The 21,085-nt window shown below is 32.5% G+C and overlaps 1 protein-coding gene across 1 annotated transcript in view; it reads right to left on the reverse strand.

Annotated features, from left to right (window-relative positions):
* The window catches only part of Phlpp (PH domain leucine-rich repeat protein phosphatase), a 35,639-nt gene that overhangs the window by 13,551 nt on the left and 1,003 nt on the right, over nt 1-21,085 (reverse strand). Inside the window, exon 2 of the mRNA XM_018536845.1 lies at nt 353-510. Within this exon, the coding sequence (XP_018392347.1) occupies nt 353-510 (158 nt within the window). The remainder of the gene's footprint in view (nt 1-352; nt 511-21,085) is intronic.

Here is a 21,085-nt window from a genome sequence, read left to right on the forward strand (position 1 = left end):
GGAATGAAGAGTTACGTACAAATTAACTACCAATTAAAGTTTACTTGCAGTTTCGCCGCGTTTGTGTTATCGGACACTCACACGCTTTTCTTTGCTCCTATCGAAGAAGGAGTTAATCTATCCGTGTTCTAATTACTCGATATTTTACAAGGATTAATTTAATTTCCCTTTTTCTTCTTTTTTATCGGCTTTTTCTCTCGTTAATCTCATTGAAGTCGAACGTTATTGCTTAGCTTTTCTTTTTATCACATAATAATCAGAGAAAATGAAAAGTTGTGGAAAATGAATGGAAGAAAGTTTTTGTATTATTCCATATTGAAGCGACTTAATGCAGACGCAGAAGAAAGTATACCTGTGCAGAAGCTTCAGATTGTTATCAACGTTAGTGAACTGATTGCATCCTAATGCGAGCTCCTCTATTGCTGGAAAAGCAATCGTGCTGTCGGGAACCCTTGAAAGGCCTGCCTTGCTTAAGTCTAATTGTTTGGGGCATGTCGACGGCTGCGTAGCCTGCAAAAACGCAAAAAACGATGTGATATAAATAATAAAAAATAAATTAAATAAATGATATTAGAAATATACTTTAATACCAATATATAAATAAAAGTACCTTTCCGCTCTTTATTAAAAGAAATCCTTAATATAATTTGATTTAGAAATATGTAACGCACTATTAAGATAATTCTATTACATCACAAGATTTCGTTTCGCAAGTAAGCCAAATTTATTTTTAGCAAATGGAGAAAGTGTGATCGCTGCTATCCAATTAGCAGACAACGTTTTCAAAATATATATATTTTTTTTAACAAAAATACACAATTTTATATAAAAATATATTTTTAAACCATTGTCTGCTGATTGGGCAGATGGATTATTATTAAGTGATTGCCTCACAGTAAGATTATTATTGCGGTTTTCATAAACCTTAAGACTATATGTATGTCATGTTTACCTCGAACTCCAAGGAGTCCGTATCTATGGTGTCGTCTCTGTCAAAGTCACACTCCTCCATGATAGCAATCAAATCTCCGACGAGCACCATCTTCCGAGCCGTCGCATATTCTTGCGTGAATACGCAAGTTTCGCATCAAGTGTGCGCGCGCGCGCAATTTAATTAAAATTCACGGTTCACTTTGATGTAGTCATCACTTGATGTGTAAGCCACATAATTTACTTTATAGAATGTAATAGCTCGTTTAAAAGTTTATTCACACGGATACTGTAATTTCGCTTACCATCGTAATACCATGTATTGTATTGTAATATTTAATACTTTATTATTTTTATTCTTTATATTATTGTATTTTATCAAACGTCAATTCTTTAAAATTGCAAAAATGCATTATCTTAATTAATGCTGCGGTTGCAGACAGTGATTGACATTCCGTTATGATTCTTTCTACATTACGAAGCAATATTTCGTTCATATCAAACGATTCGTTATTGTAGCTACAGACGTGGACAGAGTAAGATAGAGATAGAGATATCGCTCTTAATAATAAAATCAATAATTTAACAATATAGGTATGCAGCGCGATTATTAATCAGACGTAGAGAGTACTGCATTCGTCGGAGCAAACGTTCGAACAAAACAAGCAAACGAATTTTAACATTGTAATTTTGTCACGTCGCTTCGATTTGTTCTTCCGAAGGTTGTGCATTCGAAATTACAAAACGCCCAATCGACATGGCGCTATTATTGGATCGTGTATGTACAAATACGAACAACTCGCAAATCTAGAAAGAGTGGCATATGATGTGCGCGATAAAATAAAACAATATCACGAATTTCAAGTAAAGTCACACACACTTTTCGTTTGTGTATGTATGAAAGGATGTATATTTTGTAATTTTTTATTAAATGTTGTGTGTGTAAAAGTATAAAGTATTCTCACAAATTGACTTAAATATTATATATTTAACAAAAAATAAATTAAAAAGTTTTATTATTTGATTAAAAAGTAATATTTATTCTTGAAAAACATTTTTTTAATATTTATATAAAAAACTCTTTTTTCATTATTATTAATACATTTTCCAAAATGTGCAAATAAATTAAGGGTGCATTGTACTTGTGTGTGATCAAGACTACATATTATATCTATAATAATTAATAATAATTTTACATCCTTCGTATAGATTCTAAAATAAATTGATACATTTTAAATTAATGATATAATCGATTTTAAAAAATAAAATTTAAATATAATTCAATTAAAAAGCTAGATTAAAAAAATTTAATTAAAATTAACTTAACTAAATAAAATTTCTTATTTATAGCCTTTGAAAATTTAAATATAAATAAAATAATATTGTAGTAAAAACAAATAAAATTTATTTTCAAATAATATTTTATAATTTATCAAATTATTTAATTGTTTGACTTCTATTTGCTCTTTTAATATACACTAGAAATAATTCATTCTGCGTTCACAGTTCGCTTTTTATACGTTTTTTATGACTCGATTTGGACTTTATCGTTGAGTAAAGATTATAATGCATTTCAGCCTTGCTGAACTTCATTGTAAGAAACCAACGTAAAGTAGCAGCGCTGCACGAGCAATATTTGTGCCGACAAGTATTGTTCTGCTCGTTGCTTCGGCTACGAATAGCCTCTCATTGTCCGCAGTGGATTTTCAACAGAACAATGAAGACGTCAGTCATAGCTTTCTTATTGGCGTTAGATTCGTCCGCGATCGCGCGCAAATCTCCCTAAAACAATATGACGGAAAAATCGCTACCGGTGTCATTAGAAAGCAGAACGTCGCGCACCACATCGAACCATAATAAAAAAAAAAGAAAGAAAAACTTCATATTACATATTTAGTATTGTTATATTTAATGAAAAAATTAGAGCTAAATAAATTTTGATTCACAGAAACATTGTTTAAAGATAGAAATTTCCTCGAATTAGAATAATATTAAACTTTTAGTTCTAAAATCATTCCAGAGAATATGATAATCAAAAAAATGTCTCGATTTTTTTTGCAAGATTTGTTTTGACGTTTAAGAAGCTCTTATTTCTTCTTGTTATTTTGTGGAAAAAATGAATTTCATTGAAACATTTTTTTCTTATAATATATGTATCTTACTTTTTTTTAAATAAAAATTAATGTTATCTTAATACATTTTTAATCATTCTAATCTAAGAGCTGTGCTTATTTATTAATAATTATTATTTTCGATTTATTAGATGTTTGAAGCTTATAGCAGTTTCATAAAGCTATGTATTCACAGAATAAAATTTCTTGTGTTATTTATATTTAATGCAGTTTATCATAATTGAAAATCCTTTCTTCGGGACATCATTAGAGGAAGTACTACCGTTGATGAAAGAGAAAATAAGATTACGAGGAAAAGAGAGCGATATCGTGTCGCGGGAAAAAGCTCGAGTCGCGTGAGCGAGCATGATCGTCACATGATGATTAATTTCCGGTCTAGCGACGTCAAATTCTCCGAGAGAAAGTGATTTACGTTTTAGACGTGTATGTACTACGTACAGTCTTATGTAATCAAACGTTCGAAAAATTCAGAAGCGATTCTTTTTCACAAGAATCCTCAGGGCATTCATAATCAGGGTTTAAAGTGATCAGATTCGTTCAAGCGATACGTTTCTGACGCTTCTTTCGGTAGTACCCCCATGGTAGTATCCCAGATTTAACTCTGTTCTTCCATCGCGCGTCTCAATTCCACCAATTTCCTGACGATAATTTCCCATCGGAACCCCGATCGATCGATTCTACTTTCCGATCGTAACTTCGAGTTTACTGATCGTCCTCGAGTTTCCATTCGATCTGGGATCCGAATATAGGATGAGGGGTAGGAAAAAGAGAAGAAAAAGCTGCGAGAGAGAAATAGAAAACGGACGGGAGGAAAAGGAGATGAAAAAAGTCGCGCGAAGTCGGGTGGTTGACACACGTTGACGATGAGTTGAAAACGAGAAAGAAACGAGATCAAATGACGTTCCTAACGGACCCGTTTAGCTCACCGTAAAGAGACGAGATAGGAAGGAGCAACTAAGGGGAGAAGACGAAGAGGAAGGGAAAGAATAAGCTCTATGTCCCGGCTGTCTGCACTCGTTGACGATGGCTAACGAGGGAAGTAACTTTTCTGAGAAAGAGTTTGGGCTTTTTCGATACTGATGAATCAAGCTAGTTGCTGCTAATCTGCAGTGCGATAATCCAGGACTAAGGTGGAGGAAACCGCAGTGAAAGAAAGAGAACCAAGAGAGGAGAAGAAGGGAGGGCTGGAGTCCCTTTTTGGCAAGAATTACACTTTCAACGTTGAAAACTTTCTGTTTTTTTTCCTTTTTCTTTTTTTATTTAAAAGTGCGATCAAATTGGGTCAAGTCTTGCGAATTGTAACGAAGATAAATAATTCTGAGAATTTGCGTGAATCGAGGATATGTGCGAAATCAGAGGCACTATGAAAACGATGAATTGTGAAATAGATTCAGTGACGTGCGTAGTGCACGAATTATTATGAGATATAATTAACGAGTACTGTTAGCACATCGGACGTGAATTCGCTAACACCGTATACCGTTCGACACGTGCGGAGTAAATTCATGCGAATTATGTAAACCGTTAAATAAGTCTTCTCAAATGTTTGGAGAGAACGATCATGGCAATTACGGAGAACACAAGAGGATTAAAGATGAAAAGTAGCTGATTAGGGAAAGTTGATAATTAAGATTGTTGCCTTTAATAACATGGCACATTAATTCTCATAATGATCGATAATACACATAGTCAGCTTGAATTACAGTAAGCGGCTTTAAATGATACACTAACATAACTGAAACAAACTCTTTCTCTCTCTCTTTAATTAAATGTTTCTAAATTATAAAATCAATTTATATTACATAACATTTTATTATTTATTACACATGTCAAAAAGAATTAATTTCTTTTACAAATAATATTTATTTATTATACCAATATAATTGTATTCGATTCAAAATTACGATTCAAAATACATAGATATATTTAATTTACTTCAAAGCTCGATCGTTTCGACCATATTTGGCGCCATACAGCGAAATACAAATAGTTCAAAAAATAGAATCTCTTGCAATTTTGCATAACAGGACGAGTGACTGCTCAGATATAAATTAAAAATTTTTTAACGTAGTTTCATGCCAGTGACAATTGGAAACCGAAAATTTAAGAAGCATTGAGTGTTATAAATTAAAACCGAAGAAATAAAATAAAAAACTCACCTGCAGGCAAAGAGATGATTTAATGCAATGCAATTTTATATTGAAAGAGAGAGGAAAGAGAACACAGAAAATACTCTTCATCAATTATTGAATTCGTACATAAAATTATTGCGTATGGAAAAGTTTTACGATTTCCTTGTCACCAAATTTTGTCAACAATTCTTTTTTAATATCCTTGCAAAATTAACACTGGGATTGGGATGGTTTCTAGTTTGTTTAATAACAGATACGTTTGTTGAATCAGATAAATCGCGCTTCATCGATTATCGGCAACCGCGGATCGGTGGTTTGCGCGGATAGTTAAAAATTCTGACCGCAACGCATGTTCCGATTAATTTCCCGGACAATGCCTAAAGGGAAACGCGGCGTTCAAAAGCGCTTTCAAAAGTTTCTTTGACATGTTTTGGACTTTTAATTAATTGCTCGATATAGTGATTATGTTTATTTTGATAATTATTATTTGGATAAAAACACGTAACAGTACAACGTTTTACTCGCTTTTTTTTTTTTTAATCAAAATTGTTGATGTTAATTTTTCATTAAAAATTCTTAACAAAAATTGAATTGCGTAATTTATTTTTCGTAAAGATTAAGATAAAAATTTTACAAAAATTATTTCCACATAATTAGATTTATCGAATTTAATTCTAAATATTAAATATTCCCCACAATTACGTTTTGAACCCTCGCAAAGAAGAGATATTCTGAAAATTTGCGAAAGTACGTACTTTCGAGCTCAATGGAAACTTTATGGACTACCTCCTATAGCGTATAGGTTGAACATCGTCTTTCCAACGTGCGTCTTAATTCCATCAATTTCTGAAGTTGAGCACAATCGCGAAATAACGCTTGTCCATTTAAATGCGAAATGTCTCAAATACTTATGTATGTACGCTTGCATCCTGCGAGATTCGGAATTCTTCAACCGAACGTTATCCCGAAAAAGACGCTCGAGAAACACTAGTCTAGTTGATTCGTCGTCTTCGTCTGCTCGCAGGATACGGAGCATTATTCACGACTACCGCCCGCACATCACTGACGAACCGAGCGGAGACTTTGTCGCGTGTCCCGCAGCTCGTAAAGCGGAAGAGAGCACGCTCAGGTGCTTAGCATTGCGCAATTTTTGTGTCTGCTAGACACTTCAGGTTCCAGCCCCGGGAGATTATTTGAAAGGATGACACGTAGATACACCGCTCTGACATTGACATTTAGCCGCTGGGAAAATACACACACAAACTCACGATACATGTACGTGCATTTGTGAAAATTCTCGACCTCCTCGACAGTCCTTATTTCAACTTGACTATATAGATATATCTTTATTTAGTTACGAGGAAAAAATTCTCAAGAGAAGGATGTGAAACGTCATTGTTTCAATAAAAAAATTCGAAAGAAGAAAAAATATTACAAATTGATGTAAAAGATATCATAAGTAAATATTACCTTATATATATTTTAAATTTAAATTATATGTATAAATATATTGTGTTATTTATAGAAAACGCACACAATCAAACGTATAAACTAAAATAATATTATTATAGTCAAAATAAATATCTGCTATTAAAGTACTTATAAAAATTGAAATGTATTAGTATTTAGTGAAAAAATTTTCTCAATTCAGAGAACCTCAGAATTCAAAAATTAAAGAAAAAATCCTTGGATACAATTTCATCATTTTCTTGACATTATCAAAACGTATTACGTTTCCATCGTAGATATGCGGCAATCGAAATAAAAATAATGTTGACATGAACCCTCGCGGGAGATCAGCGTTTATCCTTTTTCCTATCTCAATTACGGGGACGCATCGCACAATCTTTGCGATGCGGCCAGAAGACTTCTCTAATGGCCAATTTGAAGATCAATTTCGCGTGCCCGTACCGTTGGAATGCACATAACGGTGCGCGCACATCCGCGCTTCTTCTTTTCCAAGAGGAAGGAAAACTTCAGTTAAACAAAAGTTCAACCTGCATTTCGTAAAAACTGTTTTATTTTCAGGCAGTAAGATATCGATTAAACTAATCACTGTGACTCGTCATAATATCTTATTATTTTTTTACTAGTTGAATAATATTTCAAAGTTAATACAAGAATTTAATAATATTAATTAAGAGTACATATTAATATTATATAAGAGTTTCTGTGTAAAATAAGATGTCACCTGTAGTTAAAATCTGTCATCAACAGAAATGTTTTTGCCGTGGTGGATAGTAAATATAGCTTAATGCAATTAAGTCTTTTAGCTTCTTAGAATTAAATAAGTAAATTACAAGTACACACTTTGCAATTAAATAAGTAAATTACAAAAACTACAAGTCGACAATTTGTACCCTTTCAAAATTTATTAATTGAACTGAAAATACGTCTGTCTAAGCTTAAAATTTTACATGAAATAAGAAACTGTAGTTAATATGATACAAACGATTTATACAAAACTCTTGCGTGATATTATCGGCAACAAGACAATCGCCCGATGAATAAATTTCAAATAAATTTCTTGAAAGCACTCTGGAGAAGAAGTTATGCATGCCGAAGAAATTAGTTGATTTTTATCAACATTAAAATTATTCTAAATGATAAAGTGATTATCTGTCTTTTTTCATTTCGCTGATTTTTTTTATTTTTCATAAAGTCACCGTGGAACGACGCACAAATTGTTGCGAATATATATTTTTGACGATTTTGCTGATGGTCACTTTTTTCAGCTGCAACATGCCGTCAATCCTCGGTTTTGCATTTCATGGTGGACCGAGCGTGTCGATCCAATCTCTTGTTCGAACGGGCACCAGCGACACGCGCCGTTCGTTAAGGCGAAATTTCTCAGTTTGCTTTTAACCATTCCAAATGAGTCACTCAAAGCGAAAGACAACTGTATAAATAACGTCCTCACGCGAGAATAAACGTGCGATGTTTTTGCATCGACGAGAAACTTATTCTTTTTGTTCCAATGTGATAATACACTATATGATACTTTATTTTCTGCAATGTGTATCATACAAAATACAGCATTATATATATATAATTATACGGTATTCTATGTATAATTATAGTTTTTGTATGTGTATACACACACACACACAATATTATTATATGTTGATCGTTAGATTTTGTATGCGACAAATACCGCGATATCACGCGCGAACCCTATAGTTACAGTTATAGTCGTAGGAAAGCTAATTGCGCCGATACCACGTTACATTATCATGACTCGTATGACTGGCTGTTGCGGCTAATAAACTCCAACTCCAGTTTCGTTGTTTATTCCCTCCCGAGAACTACCCCCGCGAGCGAGAACGCAAGATAAGGGTTGTGAGAGAGCGTAGTAGACGATATCGCATCGCCCGATAATTTACGGGCGAGTAACCGAAGGGAATACATGGAGAAAGGGAAAGAGAATGAGCGGGTTTTGGAATACAGCAAGTATTCGCGGAAATATAGGAAGCGTCTTGGGGATACGTTACCTCACACCTGTGCCGAGACTCCGTTGAGCCTTTTATTCGAAATTCTGCGCGAAGAGTAACGGGGGGTACGCCAAGGCGAGAGATACGGTAAGGATATTTGATATACGTGATCGAACGTGCGCAAGGAGGATATTTGAATAACGTGATAAGGATTCTTTTTCAGCGTTCGATAAATGCATTCCGGCTGTACCGTGCCGTCCGTTTTTGTCCCGGAAAAGCCGGAAACGCTATGGCAGACGGGAGTCGAACGGGGGAGAAATTGACGAGGGTGGATATCTAGGCGATCGGTCGATTAGTCGGGTATGGAGGACTTGCGGTGAATTGGATACGAGGGAGGTGACAAGATACCGTTCATTCAAAGAAAATTGTGAGAAGATTGCACGAGAAAAAATGAAGAGAAAACTCGCACTGATTGCCAGCTTCTTTTACATCGTGGACTGATCGGAGTATCTAATTAGATAAGCGTCGTGACACAGTAAATATAGAAAAAATTTTCTTATATTCTTTATAATAATAAAAATAATAAATTATTAAATAATGATAATTATTCGTTTAAAATGTAGATCTTAATTGTTATAGAGTAATTTGTAATGTTTGTAATTTATTGTAAATTTATGAAAAATTTACGAAAAGGCTTTCCATTTTTTGTCAAATAAAAATATTTTATTGACATGTGCGATTTATTTCATTTTTAAAATTAATTTAAAATTAATTTAATTATTTTAATTAAATTTAATTAATTTAATTATTTTAAAATTAATTTAATTTGGTTGAAAATTAATGTTTATTATTATAATTTCAGACCGTAACGTATTTATTATTTTTATATATATTTTTATAAATATTCTATTTTATGATATTATTGATATTTCTTTAATTTTATATTTTTATTTCTTAAAATGTTATTGTTATAGGGAGAAGATATCAAAATCCGCGTACTATGTATTCTTACAGGATTCTGCCATATCAACGTAGCATTTCTTCAATCTAACTTCTTCGTTTCTCAAAAGATAGTGTTACAATCTCAAAATTAAATTTGATGATTTTATATGTTTGATTAAATGTACTCTTTTTATATGTTATATATATAAGAACAGATTATATTAGTTATGAAGGAATATACATTTATCTGTTAAACAAGATTTTTAACAAATTTAAGGAGATATAGTTACGCTTTAAGTTTAAATAAGTACATATGATGTAGATCGTTCATATTCGGAGTTAATTTTCATCACTTTTACAAGTGTACAAAAATTGATAAGTCATTTTTACATATATTTTAATATCTTTAGAAAGCATTTATAAAATTATATATTAAAAAAAAAGAGAAAGGATAGAGATTTATCCAGGTACTTGTAGTACAAAATAAAAAAAACATGAAGATCACAAATAATCCAATATGTGTACTAAGAGTCAATTTTAATATCATAAAAAGATTGCATTGGTGTTACAATTACGAGTACATGCCATTGTCATCTGTATTAAAAAGCTGAATTTTATTCTAATTAAAACAAAAAAAAACCGTTTAATGTTTAAGATATAAATACGTGTAATTATTGGTGCGACAGCACATGTTGATAAGCTTCAAAGGATCAACGTGACATTCAGTAAACATATGTTCTATGTAACCTATACATCTGTGCCGTAAACGCGTTAATTTCGTTCAGTGAACCGAAAAGCGATAGTCAATGCGGCTATTTGTCTTGTGGGAATTAATCGGATTCACTATATAATTTCCAAGAGCGTTAAATAATAATAGCGTAGTCGATGCAAATTGCAGCAGTGAAGTTTGATTAGGACATATAAAAATGAAGAGGGACCAAATCTTCTTCTTTTTGCATACTTTTGATGCAACAAGTCACTTTATAATTTCGTAGTCTTTTCCCTCGCATTAGAAAAGGGTGGAATGCTTTCACAATTTCGTTTGCAATTTCTATGACTTTCTTAAGCACGAAGCATCTCAAACGATTGCAAAATCTGATTGAAAAAACCGATCGATCACAGGACAGGATCGTGTCGCTCTCTTTTCCCAATCGACACGGTAATACGTGAAAAACTGTCAAGATGGTTCCCTCGCCACCTGCGTCATTCCCGATGAGAAATCGATGCGTTTAATGAGTCATTACCGCACGATCTTATTAGTCGGACACCCGGTATACGGTGGACTTCGTACTTGGGCGAAGGAGATTTTCCTCGTAACGAGAACATCATTATCGTGGTGGCTGTTCTCGTGAACCTTTTTTCTTTCGCCCCTGTTTTTTCCACCTGAAAAAGCGCTATACCGTTCTAGAATTAAGGATCTGCAAAATCAGGTGGAATAAGACGCCTCTCCTGTTTACTTGTCCTGTTTTCTCTTCATTCTCTCCTTCGCGTGTCTTCCCTCTTCGCGGCTAATACTAAAGTTTGTGGCTTTTTGCGAGGCTACACTTGCACGATGTAGTTTCTACGACAATGTTTTTCCACCGTCATGTCCATCCGGTAAAACTTGATAGAAACACGTTCCTTTTCAGGTAACTTTTAACAATGAACAAATCGTTTAAAACGACAATTGAGAGTTATCGGTTAATGAAAAGTTAGGCAACAATATTGTTAGTTAATCAATTGTGTGCATTAAACACGTTATTACAGTTATTAAAGACTTACAGAAAAAAACTTATGTGCGCGATTAAATATCCAAAGGCCTAATAAAATTGTGAAATCAAAGGAAAGAAGTTGACTAAAGCTCGTAACGAGCAAAATTCCTTGTGAGAACTTAATATATAAGCCGCTTTAATAAAAATTCCTTTGATCACGGTTAGTATGTGACGCTTTAGGGTCCTCGGAAATTATTTTGTCGGCGAAAAAAACGATGGGGCGACAGAATTCGCTCGCCGTCGGTGTTTTCCCTTTGTGACTAACAAGTGGAATTCATGTGAATGCACGTCCGCTCCTGGTTTACTCTTGTGAAAATCTTTTGAGGGTGAAAATGGGACGGGTGGGGCGAAGAGACGCAAAGGATGGACAAGATAAACCAGTAGAAAACAATGATACTTTAATAAAAAAATGTGCCAGTGGCGGCATCGCGCACAGAGTATTTAATAAAACATTAATTGTAATTGTTCTTAAAATTACAATTGTTGATAAAAATTGAATTTTGTTGAAAGAATATCGGCTCATGAATTTAATTTCAAATAAAAAAGATTGACTCGAGTCTAAATAAAAAAAAAAATATAAATGTATTTTTAAGTTTTCGTATTTCAGTTTTGTTTATGAATGATTACTTTATTAACAAGTTATGATTATAATAAAAGTCAAATGTTTTTTAGCTACTAAATTAGTGTGCAAAGTTGACTTATATCCTCTTTTATTCCCAGTTCTCGTTCAGTATTACATTACGTTCAGTATTATTAATGTAATAGTAGAGATGCAATACAAATTTAAATTTTACAGTTTTGTAAAATAAGTTTGACATATTTATGAGTAAAGATCCATTTTTGGTAGCAAAATATCCTATATATTTTAGCGTTATCGCAACGGTACGTTTATTGACGTTTAACTAAATGTAATGGTTTTTATTCTGAGCGATTGAACAGTTTCAAGAATGATTGAGAAGCAATCCAAGAGGAACGAGGAACAGAGAAAGGCGAAAATAGTGATGCGAGTGTAGTAACTAGCAACTTTTGCGAAGTGCCTTTCAGCGATTAAGGGAAAACTTTCGCGATTTACAGTGGATTCTAAAGAGATCGAGCCGCAGACCTCGACGGTCCAATCGAAGATTTACGACTGAAATAGCTATTTGAACTTTATATCTTTCCCAATAAGTTTCAAAATGTAGATGGCTTCAAGTATCGAGCACGAAACGTATTCGTTTAATTGTAACAGAAGATAAGCGAAATTATCGTAGAAAAAAATGCGATTGCACTTTCAATTTGTTATTTTTTACGATCCCAGAAATAAAAGTAAGTTTTATATCATATGTTAAATCTCTAAATTTACTTTTTAAATGTAAAAGTAGAAGCTCAGTTATTTATTACTTTATTGGAAACGACTGTCTCAGAAAGTTTCTTTGGAGTAATTTATCTGGTTTGTTACGCAAGCTAAATTATTTCCAAGCTATCGTAAATGATACATTAATACGCATTGCTTGCAATATTATTTTACTCGATAACTCAAATAATAAGTGTGTCAATTTAGATCTTTCAGGCTGCCTGCCTTAGATTCTAGTGATAAATGCCTAAAAACAGTGAACCCTATAATTTCGAATCCCTTACAAACGGCTGATCACCGTTATCGTCCTTCAAGGTAGTTCTCTTTTTAGGTGCGTGAGAAATTAGGACAGAGCTTTTATCCCTCGAGCCCGATTTTTCTCTCTTACATTATTCTGTTCCTTTACTCTGTATCCCCATGAAGATGTGTAAGACTTTATGCGAAGATAAAAATTCTTCGTACAACAAAGGTAAAATCTGTGAATCATTCTCTCTATATTTAACGATCGTGACCGTAAAAAATCGCACCAACTTACGTGAAGGAAAAAGAGATCGCTTACACATTCTTCATAATTTTGTCATGACGTATGTTTGGCGAGAGAAATTAATTTATGCTCGAATTACGTAACGCGCAGAATTTTGCGGTGAAATTTCAGTTAAACACGTACTTGGCACTCAGCTAAGAGTGGATTTGTGGCAAAAATCGACCTATGATACAAATTATAGTATTAATTCCACGTAATAACACTGCAGCAAATAGACTCATTTAGTTTCATGTTTGCAAACACACGAGATCGACAAAGTGTACACCTACTACATTTGCGTGTACATACATAGAATGAATCGAAGCCCAAATGTAGAGTATTTAATATATTTAATGCTTATTCTATATAGTGTAAAACGTTTATAATAATGTAACGTAGAAGATTGAATCACCATATTTGATAATACATGTTATGGGATATAATTGGAATATAATCGAGGTAACTAGTAATTAATTAATCAAGATTACTGAGTTCTGCTTGAATTACAGGTCATCGATTAATGAATAAATTCGTGTTTCTTATACACTTTTAATATTATAATTTTAGATATTAGGTATTGTACAAAAAAAAGTTATCTTAAAATTTTAGTAACAGAGGATTTCTAACAAATACAGTTGTTTCCTATAACTAATAATTAACCATAATATAATTTGATTATAACAAAAGTTATTATTATTATAAAACAATCAGAATACTATAATTCTTTTTATTAATTGCTTCATCAAATAACTAATCGTTCAATATTTATGAAATTTTTTAAATAATGAATCAATTAATGTTGATTTTTAAATAGTCCTACATTCTTCATTTCGCTGCATAATCAACGTTCAAGAACAGAATGCCATTAGGCATTGTCCGAGCACCGGTGATCTATTCATCTCTTAATGCATCAATTAATTATTTGCGCTTTCATCGTAGCAGTCATTAAATCGCCGCCGAATGAGATTTATCTTTACCGTTTCACGCATCATATCGTTGGCATTTAATTAATCTTCCTCGTTGTCATTCGCGATTACATCGTAAAAAGCGGCACCGCGAGATTAATCACCTGTTCCGTATGGCAATTATTTTTCGTAATCCACTGCCATTCCCGAGCCTCTTATAATTTTCGGTTAATGATACGTTGAATTTTGCTACCACATCGCTAAGTAAAACGAATACGTGTGATGCGCTCAACAGTTTTCCGCGTATAATAAACAGTGCACTTTTTCTTCCGGATAAAGGGAGTTTCGCTTTGTTCCAAAATTAATTTTGATGGAGATCAATTTTACGCGACATAACATCTCCAATAACGATAGCATTGCGCTCCACATTATTATGCAAAACAGAATAAATAATTAAAAGTTATCAGTAAAATCCGCAAAGAGAAAAATTTCAATTCAAAATGTACTGAAAAAAACGTTTGGTATTTGTAATTATAATTGCATAATAAAATAATTATAACTAGGAACTCTATTTTTATAGCTATTATGCTATATAAGTTAATAATAATTATATTCATAGTTCTATCAAAAAATAATTAATCTCGAAAATAACTATTATAAAGTAAATCTAACTTTTTTTCTTATGCAATCTCTTTTTCTCAAATAATAAAAGGAAAAAAAATATAGTTTTTGTTATACGTTCTTTTTTACAGTTCAATATATTTCGTCATATATTTTTTAAATCTCTTAAAATTGAAGATTAATTTTGGTTTAATTATTAAAACAAATTATTTAAAGTTGATTACATTACAAATTTTTTAATATTTTAATCAATAATTTTTAATAAAACTAGTTAAGAAGTTTATTATTGTAAATTGTATAAATTAAAATTAAATTTGTTTGCTTCTTCCTTTCTCATGTTTACATTTTAAATTAAAATTGTTGAAATTATTTTTTTGAATAATTAAAAAGCTAATATTTTTATTTTTAATTTATTTTTAATATAACCATACTTGTACTATTAAAAAAAGTTATGCTGGGTTCATTTTATTCTCTCTACATATATTAATACATACATTAAAGTATGATTGTTAAAAATAAATTGCTAAAATTGTAATATTTGCAAATCCTCTGTGCGTGACAAAAGTTCAACAACCATTTTTGTTTATTAAATTGTCTTTAATAAAGATCGATTTAATGCGTTAGTTGTGCAAATGAAAATCACGATAATAAAAAATTGCTGTAAAATGCATTGCGAGAGACCAATTTTCCTACGGAAATATGCTGACAAGTGCATTGAAGTAAAATAATATTTGCAGTTGTAAATAATAACCAGGATTATATTTGTATAGCAGCGAAAAATGCGCTACAGAATATTTTTGTACATTTTCCAGGTAAAATTGACAGATCGAAATAAAGGGGCCGAGAATTTTCGTGAAATCATGGCAATCATTGATTGATAAAAAGAAAGAATTCGCGATGAATAAAACAATCAAAATTCTAAGATACATAGCAAAAATTGACTTCGTAGATATCTAATGGGTGATGTTTCACTCTAGCTGCGAACATGAGGAATACGATTAATTAATGAGACACTGACACGTAATTGGATGCAGGCTACGTGGATGCAACGTTCCATCGTGGTCAATGCGTTCTATTGGCACGTGTGAACACAACTCGAATGGAACGTATCTCGTACGAATAATCAGATTGGAAAGTATCATCCGTTATATCGAGTCATATTTGTTTATTTTTCATTTTTTTCTGTTGTTTTTACCAAACAGAGCAGTGCGATAAATTTTCCCGCGCGACTGGAATGTCGATCGTCGTTGAGTGAACGCAATCGAATATTTGGACATGTCCCTATTAATCGGATTTCACGTTTTAAATTTTGCAAATTTAATAGACTCACTATTGCATAAGCTTTCAGTTTTTGCAAACATTTCTAAATACAAGTGATTCTGCATATTTAACGTTAAATATGACATTCTCTTTTGTAAAACGAAATGAGATTCTTATATTATGTTACAATATCTATTCTTCAGACATCAATAATAATAATAGTTTCAATAATAATAAAATCTTTTGCTAAATATTAAGACATCACATATTTCTTTTTTTAAAGGATATTAATAGATACAATTATAACATTTTGTCAAGATTAGGTCAGTTAATTTTTCTTTAAACATAGTTAAAATATAAGTTAATGAAATTAGTGAAATTAGAAGTTATGTTAATGAAAACAAAATTAAAAAGTTAAAAATATTTGATCGAAATAGAGACCCTATACCAGAGTCTGGATACGAGAGAGATAATTTTTGATTGGTCCGTCGTTTGTGGCAACTCCCGCTCCAATTCAAACGTCAATAACCTTATAGATTTATATTCGTATAGAAATGTATACATAAACTTTTAGAACATTTTAATTTTTTTTAACGAATATTAACTAACTTCACAAAGAAGTGAATTGTTTGTCGGTACCCAATTTTCTCGGTTAACATTTTTTACCCATATAACTCGTCGTTCAGGATTTTTAGGAAATCTTTTTATTGTATATCCTTTGATAGCTGAATTATTACAATACGGAGCAGCGCAGTCACCCATTTTTACTATAAATATTTATTTAATGTTGTTATTTTTAATATTTAATATTTTTTACGCTGTTAACTTAAATGAAAGAGAATATACAAATATATACATTACATTAAGGTTAGAATTAATAGACGAAGATAGTGTATATATATATATATATCTTTCTCTCTCGTAGCATTTTGCCACAATCGCGCTCGTGTCCAGGCTCTGGTATAGGGTCTCTAGATCGAAATAAACAACCCAAAAAGGAAAAGAAAAATTTGGCTGTTTTATATTCAAGTTTTCGTAATTATTTTTCCTTACAGCATATTCATTAAAGAATCACTCGTTTTTTGTTTACAATGATTATACGGGAGAACTCTGTTTACAAATTGATTGTCTACAGCATCGTTCGTCTATATCTCATTTGTCTACAGCTCGATTGCCTACATGTTTTTGCGCACAAGTAAAAATTTTTTAAATAATGTCACATTTACCTATTATGTATTACTGCCTACATGTATATTATTGTCTACAAATATTAATGGCATTATTATCCACAGCTCGTTTGCCTACATGTACTATTCTCTTTTTTAAAAATACAAATTCTGTTTCAGAACACAAACTTTCTGTTTTAAAAACACAAATTCTCTGTTTTAAAACAAATTGTCTACTTTAAAACACAATTCTCTGCCTTAAAAATACTATTCTCTGTTTTAAAACACACATTCTCTATCTTAAAAATACAAATTATTTTTTTATTTAACTTTAATTTTATATTTGTGTGTAAAATTGCAAGCAATTGAGCTGTAGGCAATCGATCTATAGGCAAATGAGATGTAGATAAACGGTGCTGTAGGCATTCAATTTGTAGGCAAAAGATGTCTCCTTTTAAAAAAAGTCAAATTAAAAGTTAATGATTACCAATAAAATGCAATAAAATTAAGTTAAAAATTAAGAATCTAAAATGTAAAAACTTAAGTTAATTTAAAATTAACCTTGCATTTTGTATATAGTGAGAAATAAGCAGAGATTTAGTAATTATTTATTTAGTAAATAAAAATTTAGTATATAAAGCGTAAATGTATATATATATAGAACTTACATGAATAACATAAATAAGTGAGAAACATTAAATACAGTTGAGACCAGATTTTGGTTTCAATCGGATATTGTACCCTAATAATATTTTCATATAAACTTTAAATTATTATATTTTCCAGTTATATAAACTGCGAGCCGACTACTGTCAGATTTGAAATGCAATCATAAACAGAAATAAAAATATTAAAAGTTAAATTGATCGCAATTTAATAATGATGTTAATAAGTATTTTAAAATACTGTAAAAAGACTGTATGATCTAATCAATTAATGCATACACTAATTATAAAAATTCAATGTAGAGATGTGTAAGACTGTAAGATCGATCAGGTACTGATAGAAGATCAGAATAATGACGTGAGTAGTAGAACAGTCATTGAGATAGCACACTAATTTGAATCCTAGTTAACTTCGTTAATTTTTTCTATATATCTTTTATAAGGGTATAAATTTAAATATCCTCTCATAAAGAAGTTAATTATTGGAAAATTAATTAATTGAATATTAAAGCGGTATTGAAAAGCTGTCTGATTTAATGGATAAAGAGTATCAAAACTGTCAAGACAATAAATACGAATAGCTGATGTACCAAACTGACTTGTCATAGAGTCGTTTAAAACGTTTCATTCCTATTAAGTAAATAATGACGTCCCACTACAACATGTCACAGCCCACTCGATCGTGTCATCGACATGTCGTATTCAAGAAAATTGTTTCATTATCTGGTACGTGCTTGAAAATAACTCAGTTTGACGCAAGCAAATTCCGCTAGTAAATGCTAAATAAAGGACGGATGACAATATCATGAATAAATGATAAATCTGCAATTATATAAGTTTCTGTTTCTGTAAAAAATAATACGTAAAATAAATGAATGTCTTTAAAATTATTAATTAAATGCATAGAAAATTTGAATATATGCTAACAAATTTTATTTGATTAAATAAACTTGTATAATAATCACATTAAATCCGTAACTTTTAAATCAATTATTATATATAAAGTAAACAACTATATATTATACATATATATAGAGATATATATATATATATATATTTTGTATGCAAAATCAATGACATAAAATAACAGAATAGAGAAAAGATTTTCAAAGGTAAAAAATTTGGATTGACATTCCGGAAATTTTGCTCATCATTCAATGCACGACAACACATTAGTGGAAAATTCAACGGACGGATTAAACGCGATCGCCGTGCATCAAGTCGATGTAATAACAGCAGGTTCGTGGTGGTGGCGATGCATTTGCGCCATGGAGAAAAGCGGCAAAATACTACTCGCGTTGAATAATTCAAGGCAAACGGAAGAGAGAGACGCGGGGCGGGGAGAGAGAGAGAGAGAGAGAGAGAGAGAGAGAGAGAAGAGAGAGAGAGAGAGAGAGAGAGAGAGAGAGAGAGGGAGGAAGGGAGAGAGGGAGACGAGCCGCATCTCGTATTTGTACAACTGATCGCTGAATATTTAGTGACGTGTTTATCCGATTCATGATCTCGCGTTTTGGGCTGCATCACGTTCGCTTTGGAGGATTGCAAATGCTACCAAACTCGCTCATGTTTGTCGAATTACCATGCGTCTCTACGTATAATATGTTAAATTTCTCGCAAATTGCCATTTATTCGAATTGAAAAGAATTCAATGGCATAAATGGAAGAGATGTAAAGTGAAGCTATCCTCAAGGATGACTTTCCCGTGATTGCTCAGAACATCGACCCCTTTTGAATTGCGCTACGATTTTGTAAATATCTGTTTTCCAATATTGTATAGTTATCATACAGATTTAACAAATATCTGTAAATAACGTATACTGACGTAGAAATAAAATCCGCGCTGAATTGTTTGGTCTAGCTACAATGTGCTACTACATTTTTATATTCTCGAAAAAGAGTCAAATCATTGGGAGGTTTAAATGTTGTTTCGTTTGAAATGTCAAGGGAGGGGGGGGGGGGGGGGGGGAGTTATATGAGTAAGTCGTAGAAAAATACATATAGTTTTGACTGCGTCATTACGACTACGCTATCGAAAATATCGGGGAATCGATCTGGATCGCTGATAATGTCGCGGATGTTGGCAATCGTTTCGGTCATAACGTTATAGAAACAGCCATGTGTGCTTTCGTCTCTTATCTTCTCTTTCCAACCTTTTTATCCCTCTCCTTCGTCTGCATTCGGATATTAAAGTTTGTTCATCGTGATTTCATATTCAGGGTGTGCCTCTAGGCCAATGTTTGCATCATTTTGGATTCCTCTTGCTACCCGTCTCCCTCTGCTTCTTTCAGTCCCAGACCATCCTGCAGTCTACCTCTCTTACCCTCGTTGTCACTGATCTTTTCGGTCGCGGTATCGCCGGATTCGCGAGATGAAGGAAGGGGGATTGCCTTTGATTTTACTCTGGCGCTTTTACCATATACTATCATCATCAGGCTCTTTGAAAAACCGACTGTTCTACAAAGTTATTGAAAATTAAGCGTCTATTTATCAACTCCGGAAATAAGTCGGCGACGTAGATAGAAGAGAAATTTTTACAGGACATCTTTCCTTTAAAAACTCGCGCAACCTTCCTCTTTCACTGTATGCATTTAATTATAAGCAACATCTCTGATTATAAACGGTACATTACGTTATTTATGTAACGTTTTCGTAACACTTTTGCATATATTTTGCTTTTTTCTCTGCAACGACGTTTATTAAACGAGTGTACTTATATATAGCGCGCATGTATATGATGAAGAGACATTTCACAGCAAACTGATGCATATTTGTGGAATATTGGACTGCCCGGCTATACGATATATCGGACAGCCTTCCGTTGTCCTTTTTGTTAGCTGGTGATTCTATTAAAGCCCATCAAAACGCCTATGTTTGTCCTCATTTGCATCGGACCGCGAGTTGACAATACACAATTCTAATTCACTGCGCTGTCCGTCGCCGTGTAACGACATTATCGGGCGCCGTCCGCGCCTTCCCTGTATGGCATAATTTCCATGTTGCACTCTGTTCGTCGCTTCTGCATTGACGTTCCATCTATTCCTTTCCAGATATGGTTGGTATGCTTTGGAATATTACCTATTCGGAATATCACCTCCATATGACCTATTTACACGCGTCAAAGGCCTTTTTGAAAGGGTTGTTGGGGGATTCAGGATACGTTATAGTATAAAGATACCACGAACCAAAGTAATTTACGCAGATATTCTGGGAAATAAATTTTTTTTCTTACTAACAGACACACATATCCTTGTGCATTTTAAATATCAATTCGTGTACTCCTCGTGTCAGCGTCGA

The sequence above is a fragment of the Cyphomyrmex costatus genome, unplaced genomic scaffold (genome assembly GCF_001594065.2).
Source record: "Cyphomyrmex costatus isolate MS0001 unplaced genomic scaffold, Ccosl1.0 scaffold16, whole genome shotgun sequence".
NCBI classification, from domain to species: Eukaryota; Metazoa; Arthropoda; class Insecta; order Hymenoptera; family Formicidae; genus Cyphomyrmex; species Cyphomyrmex costatus.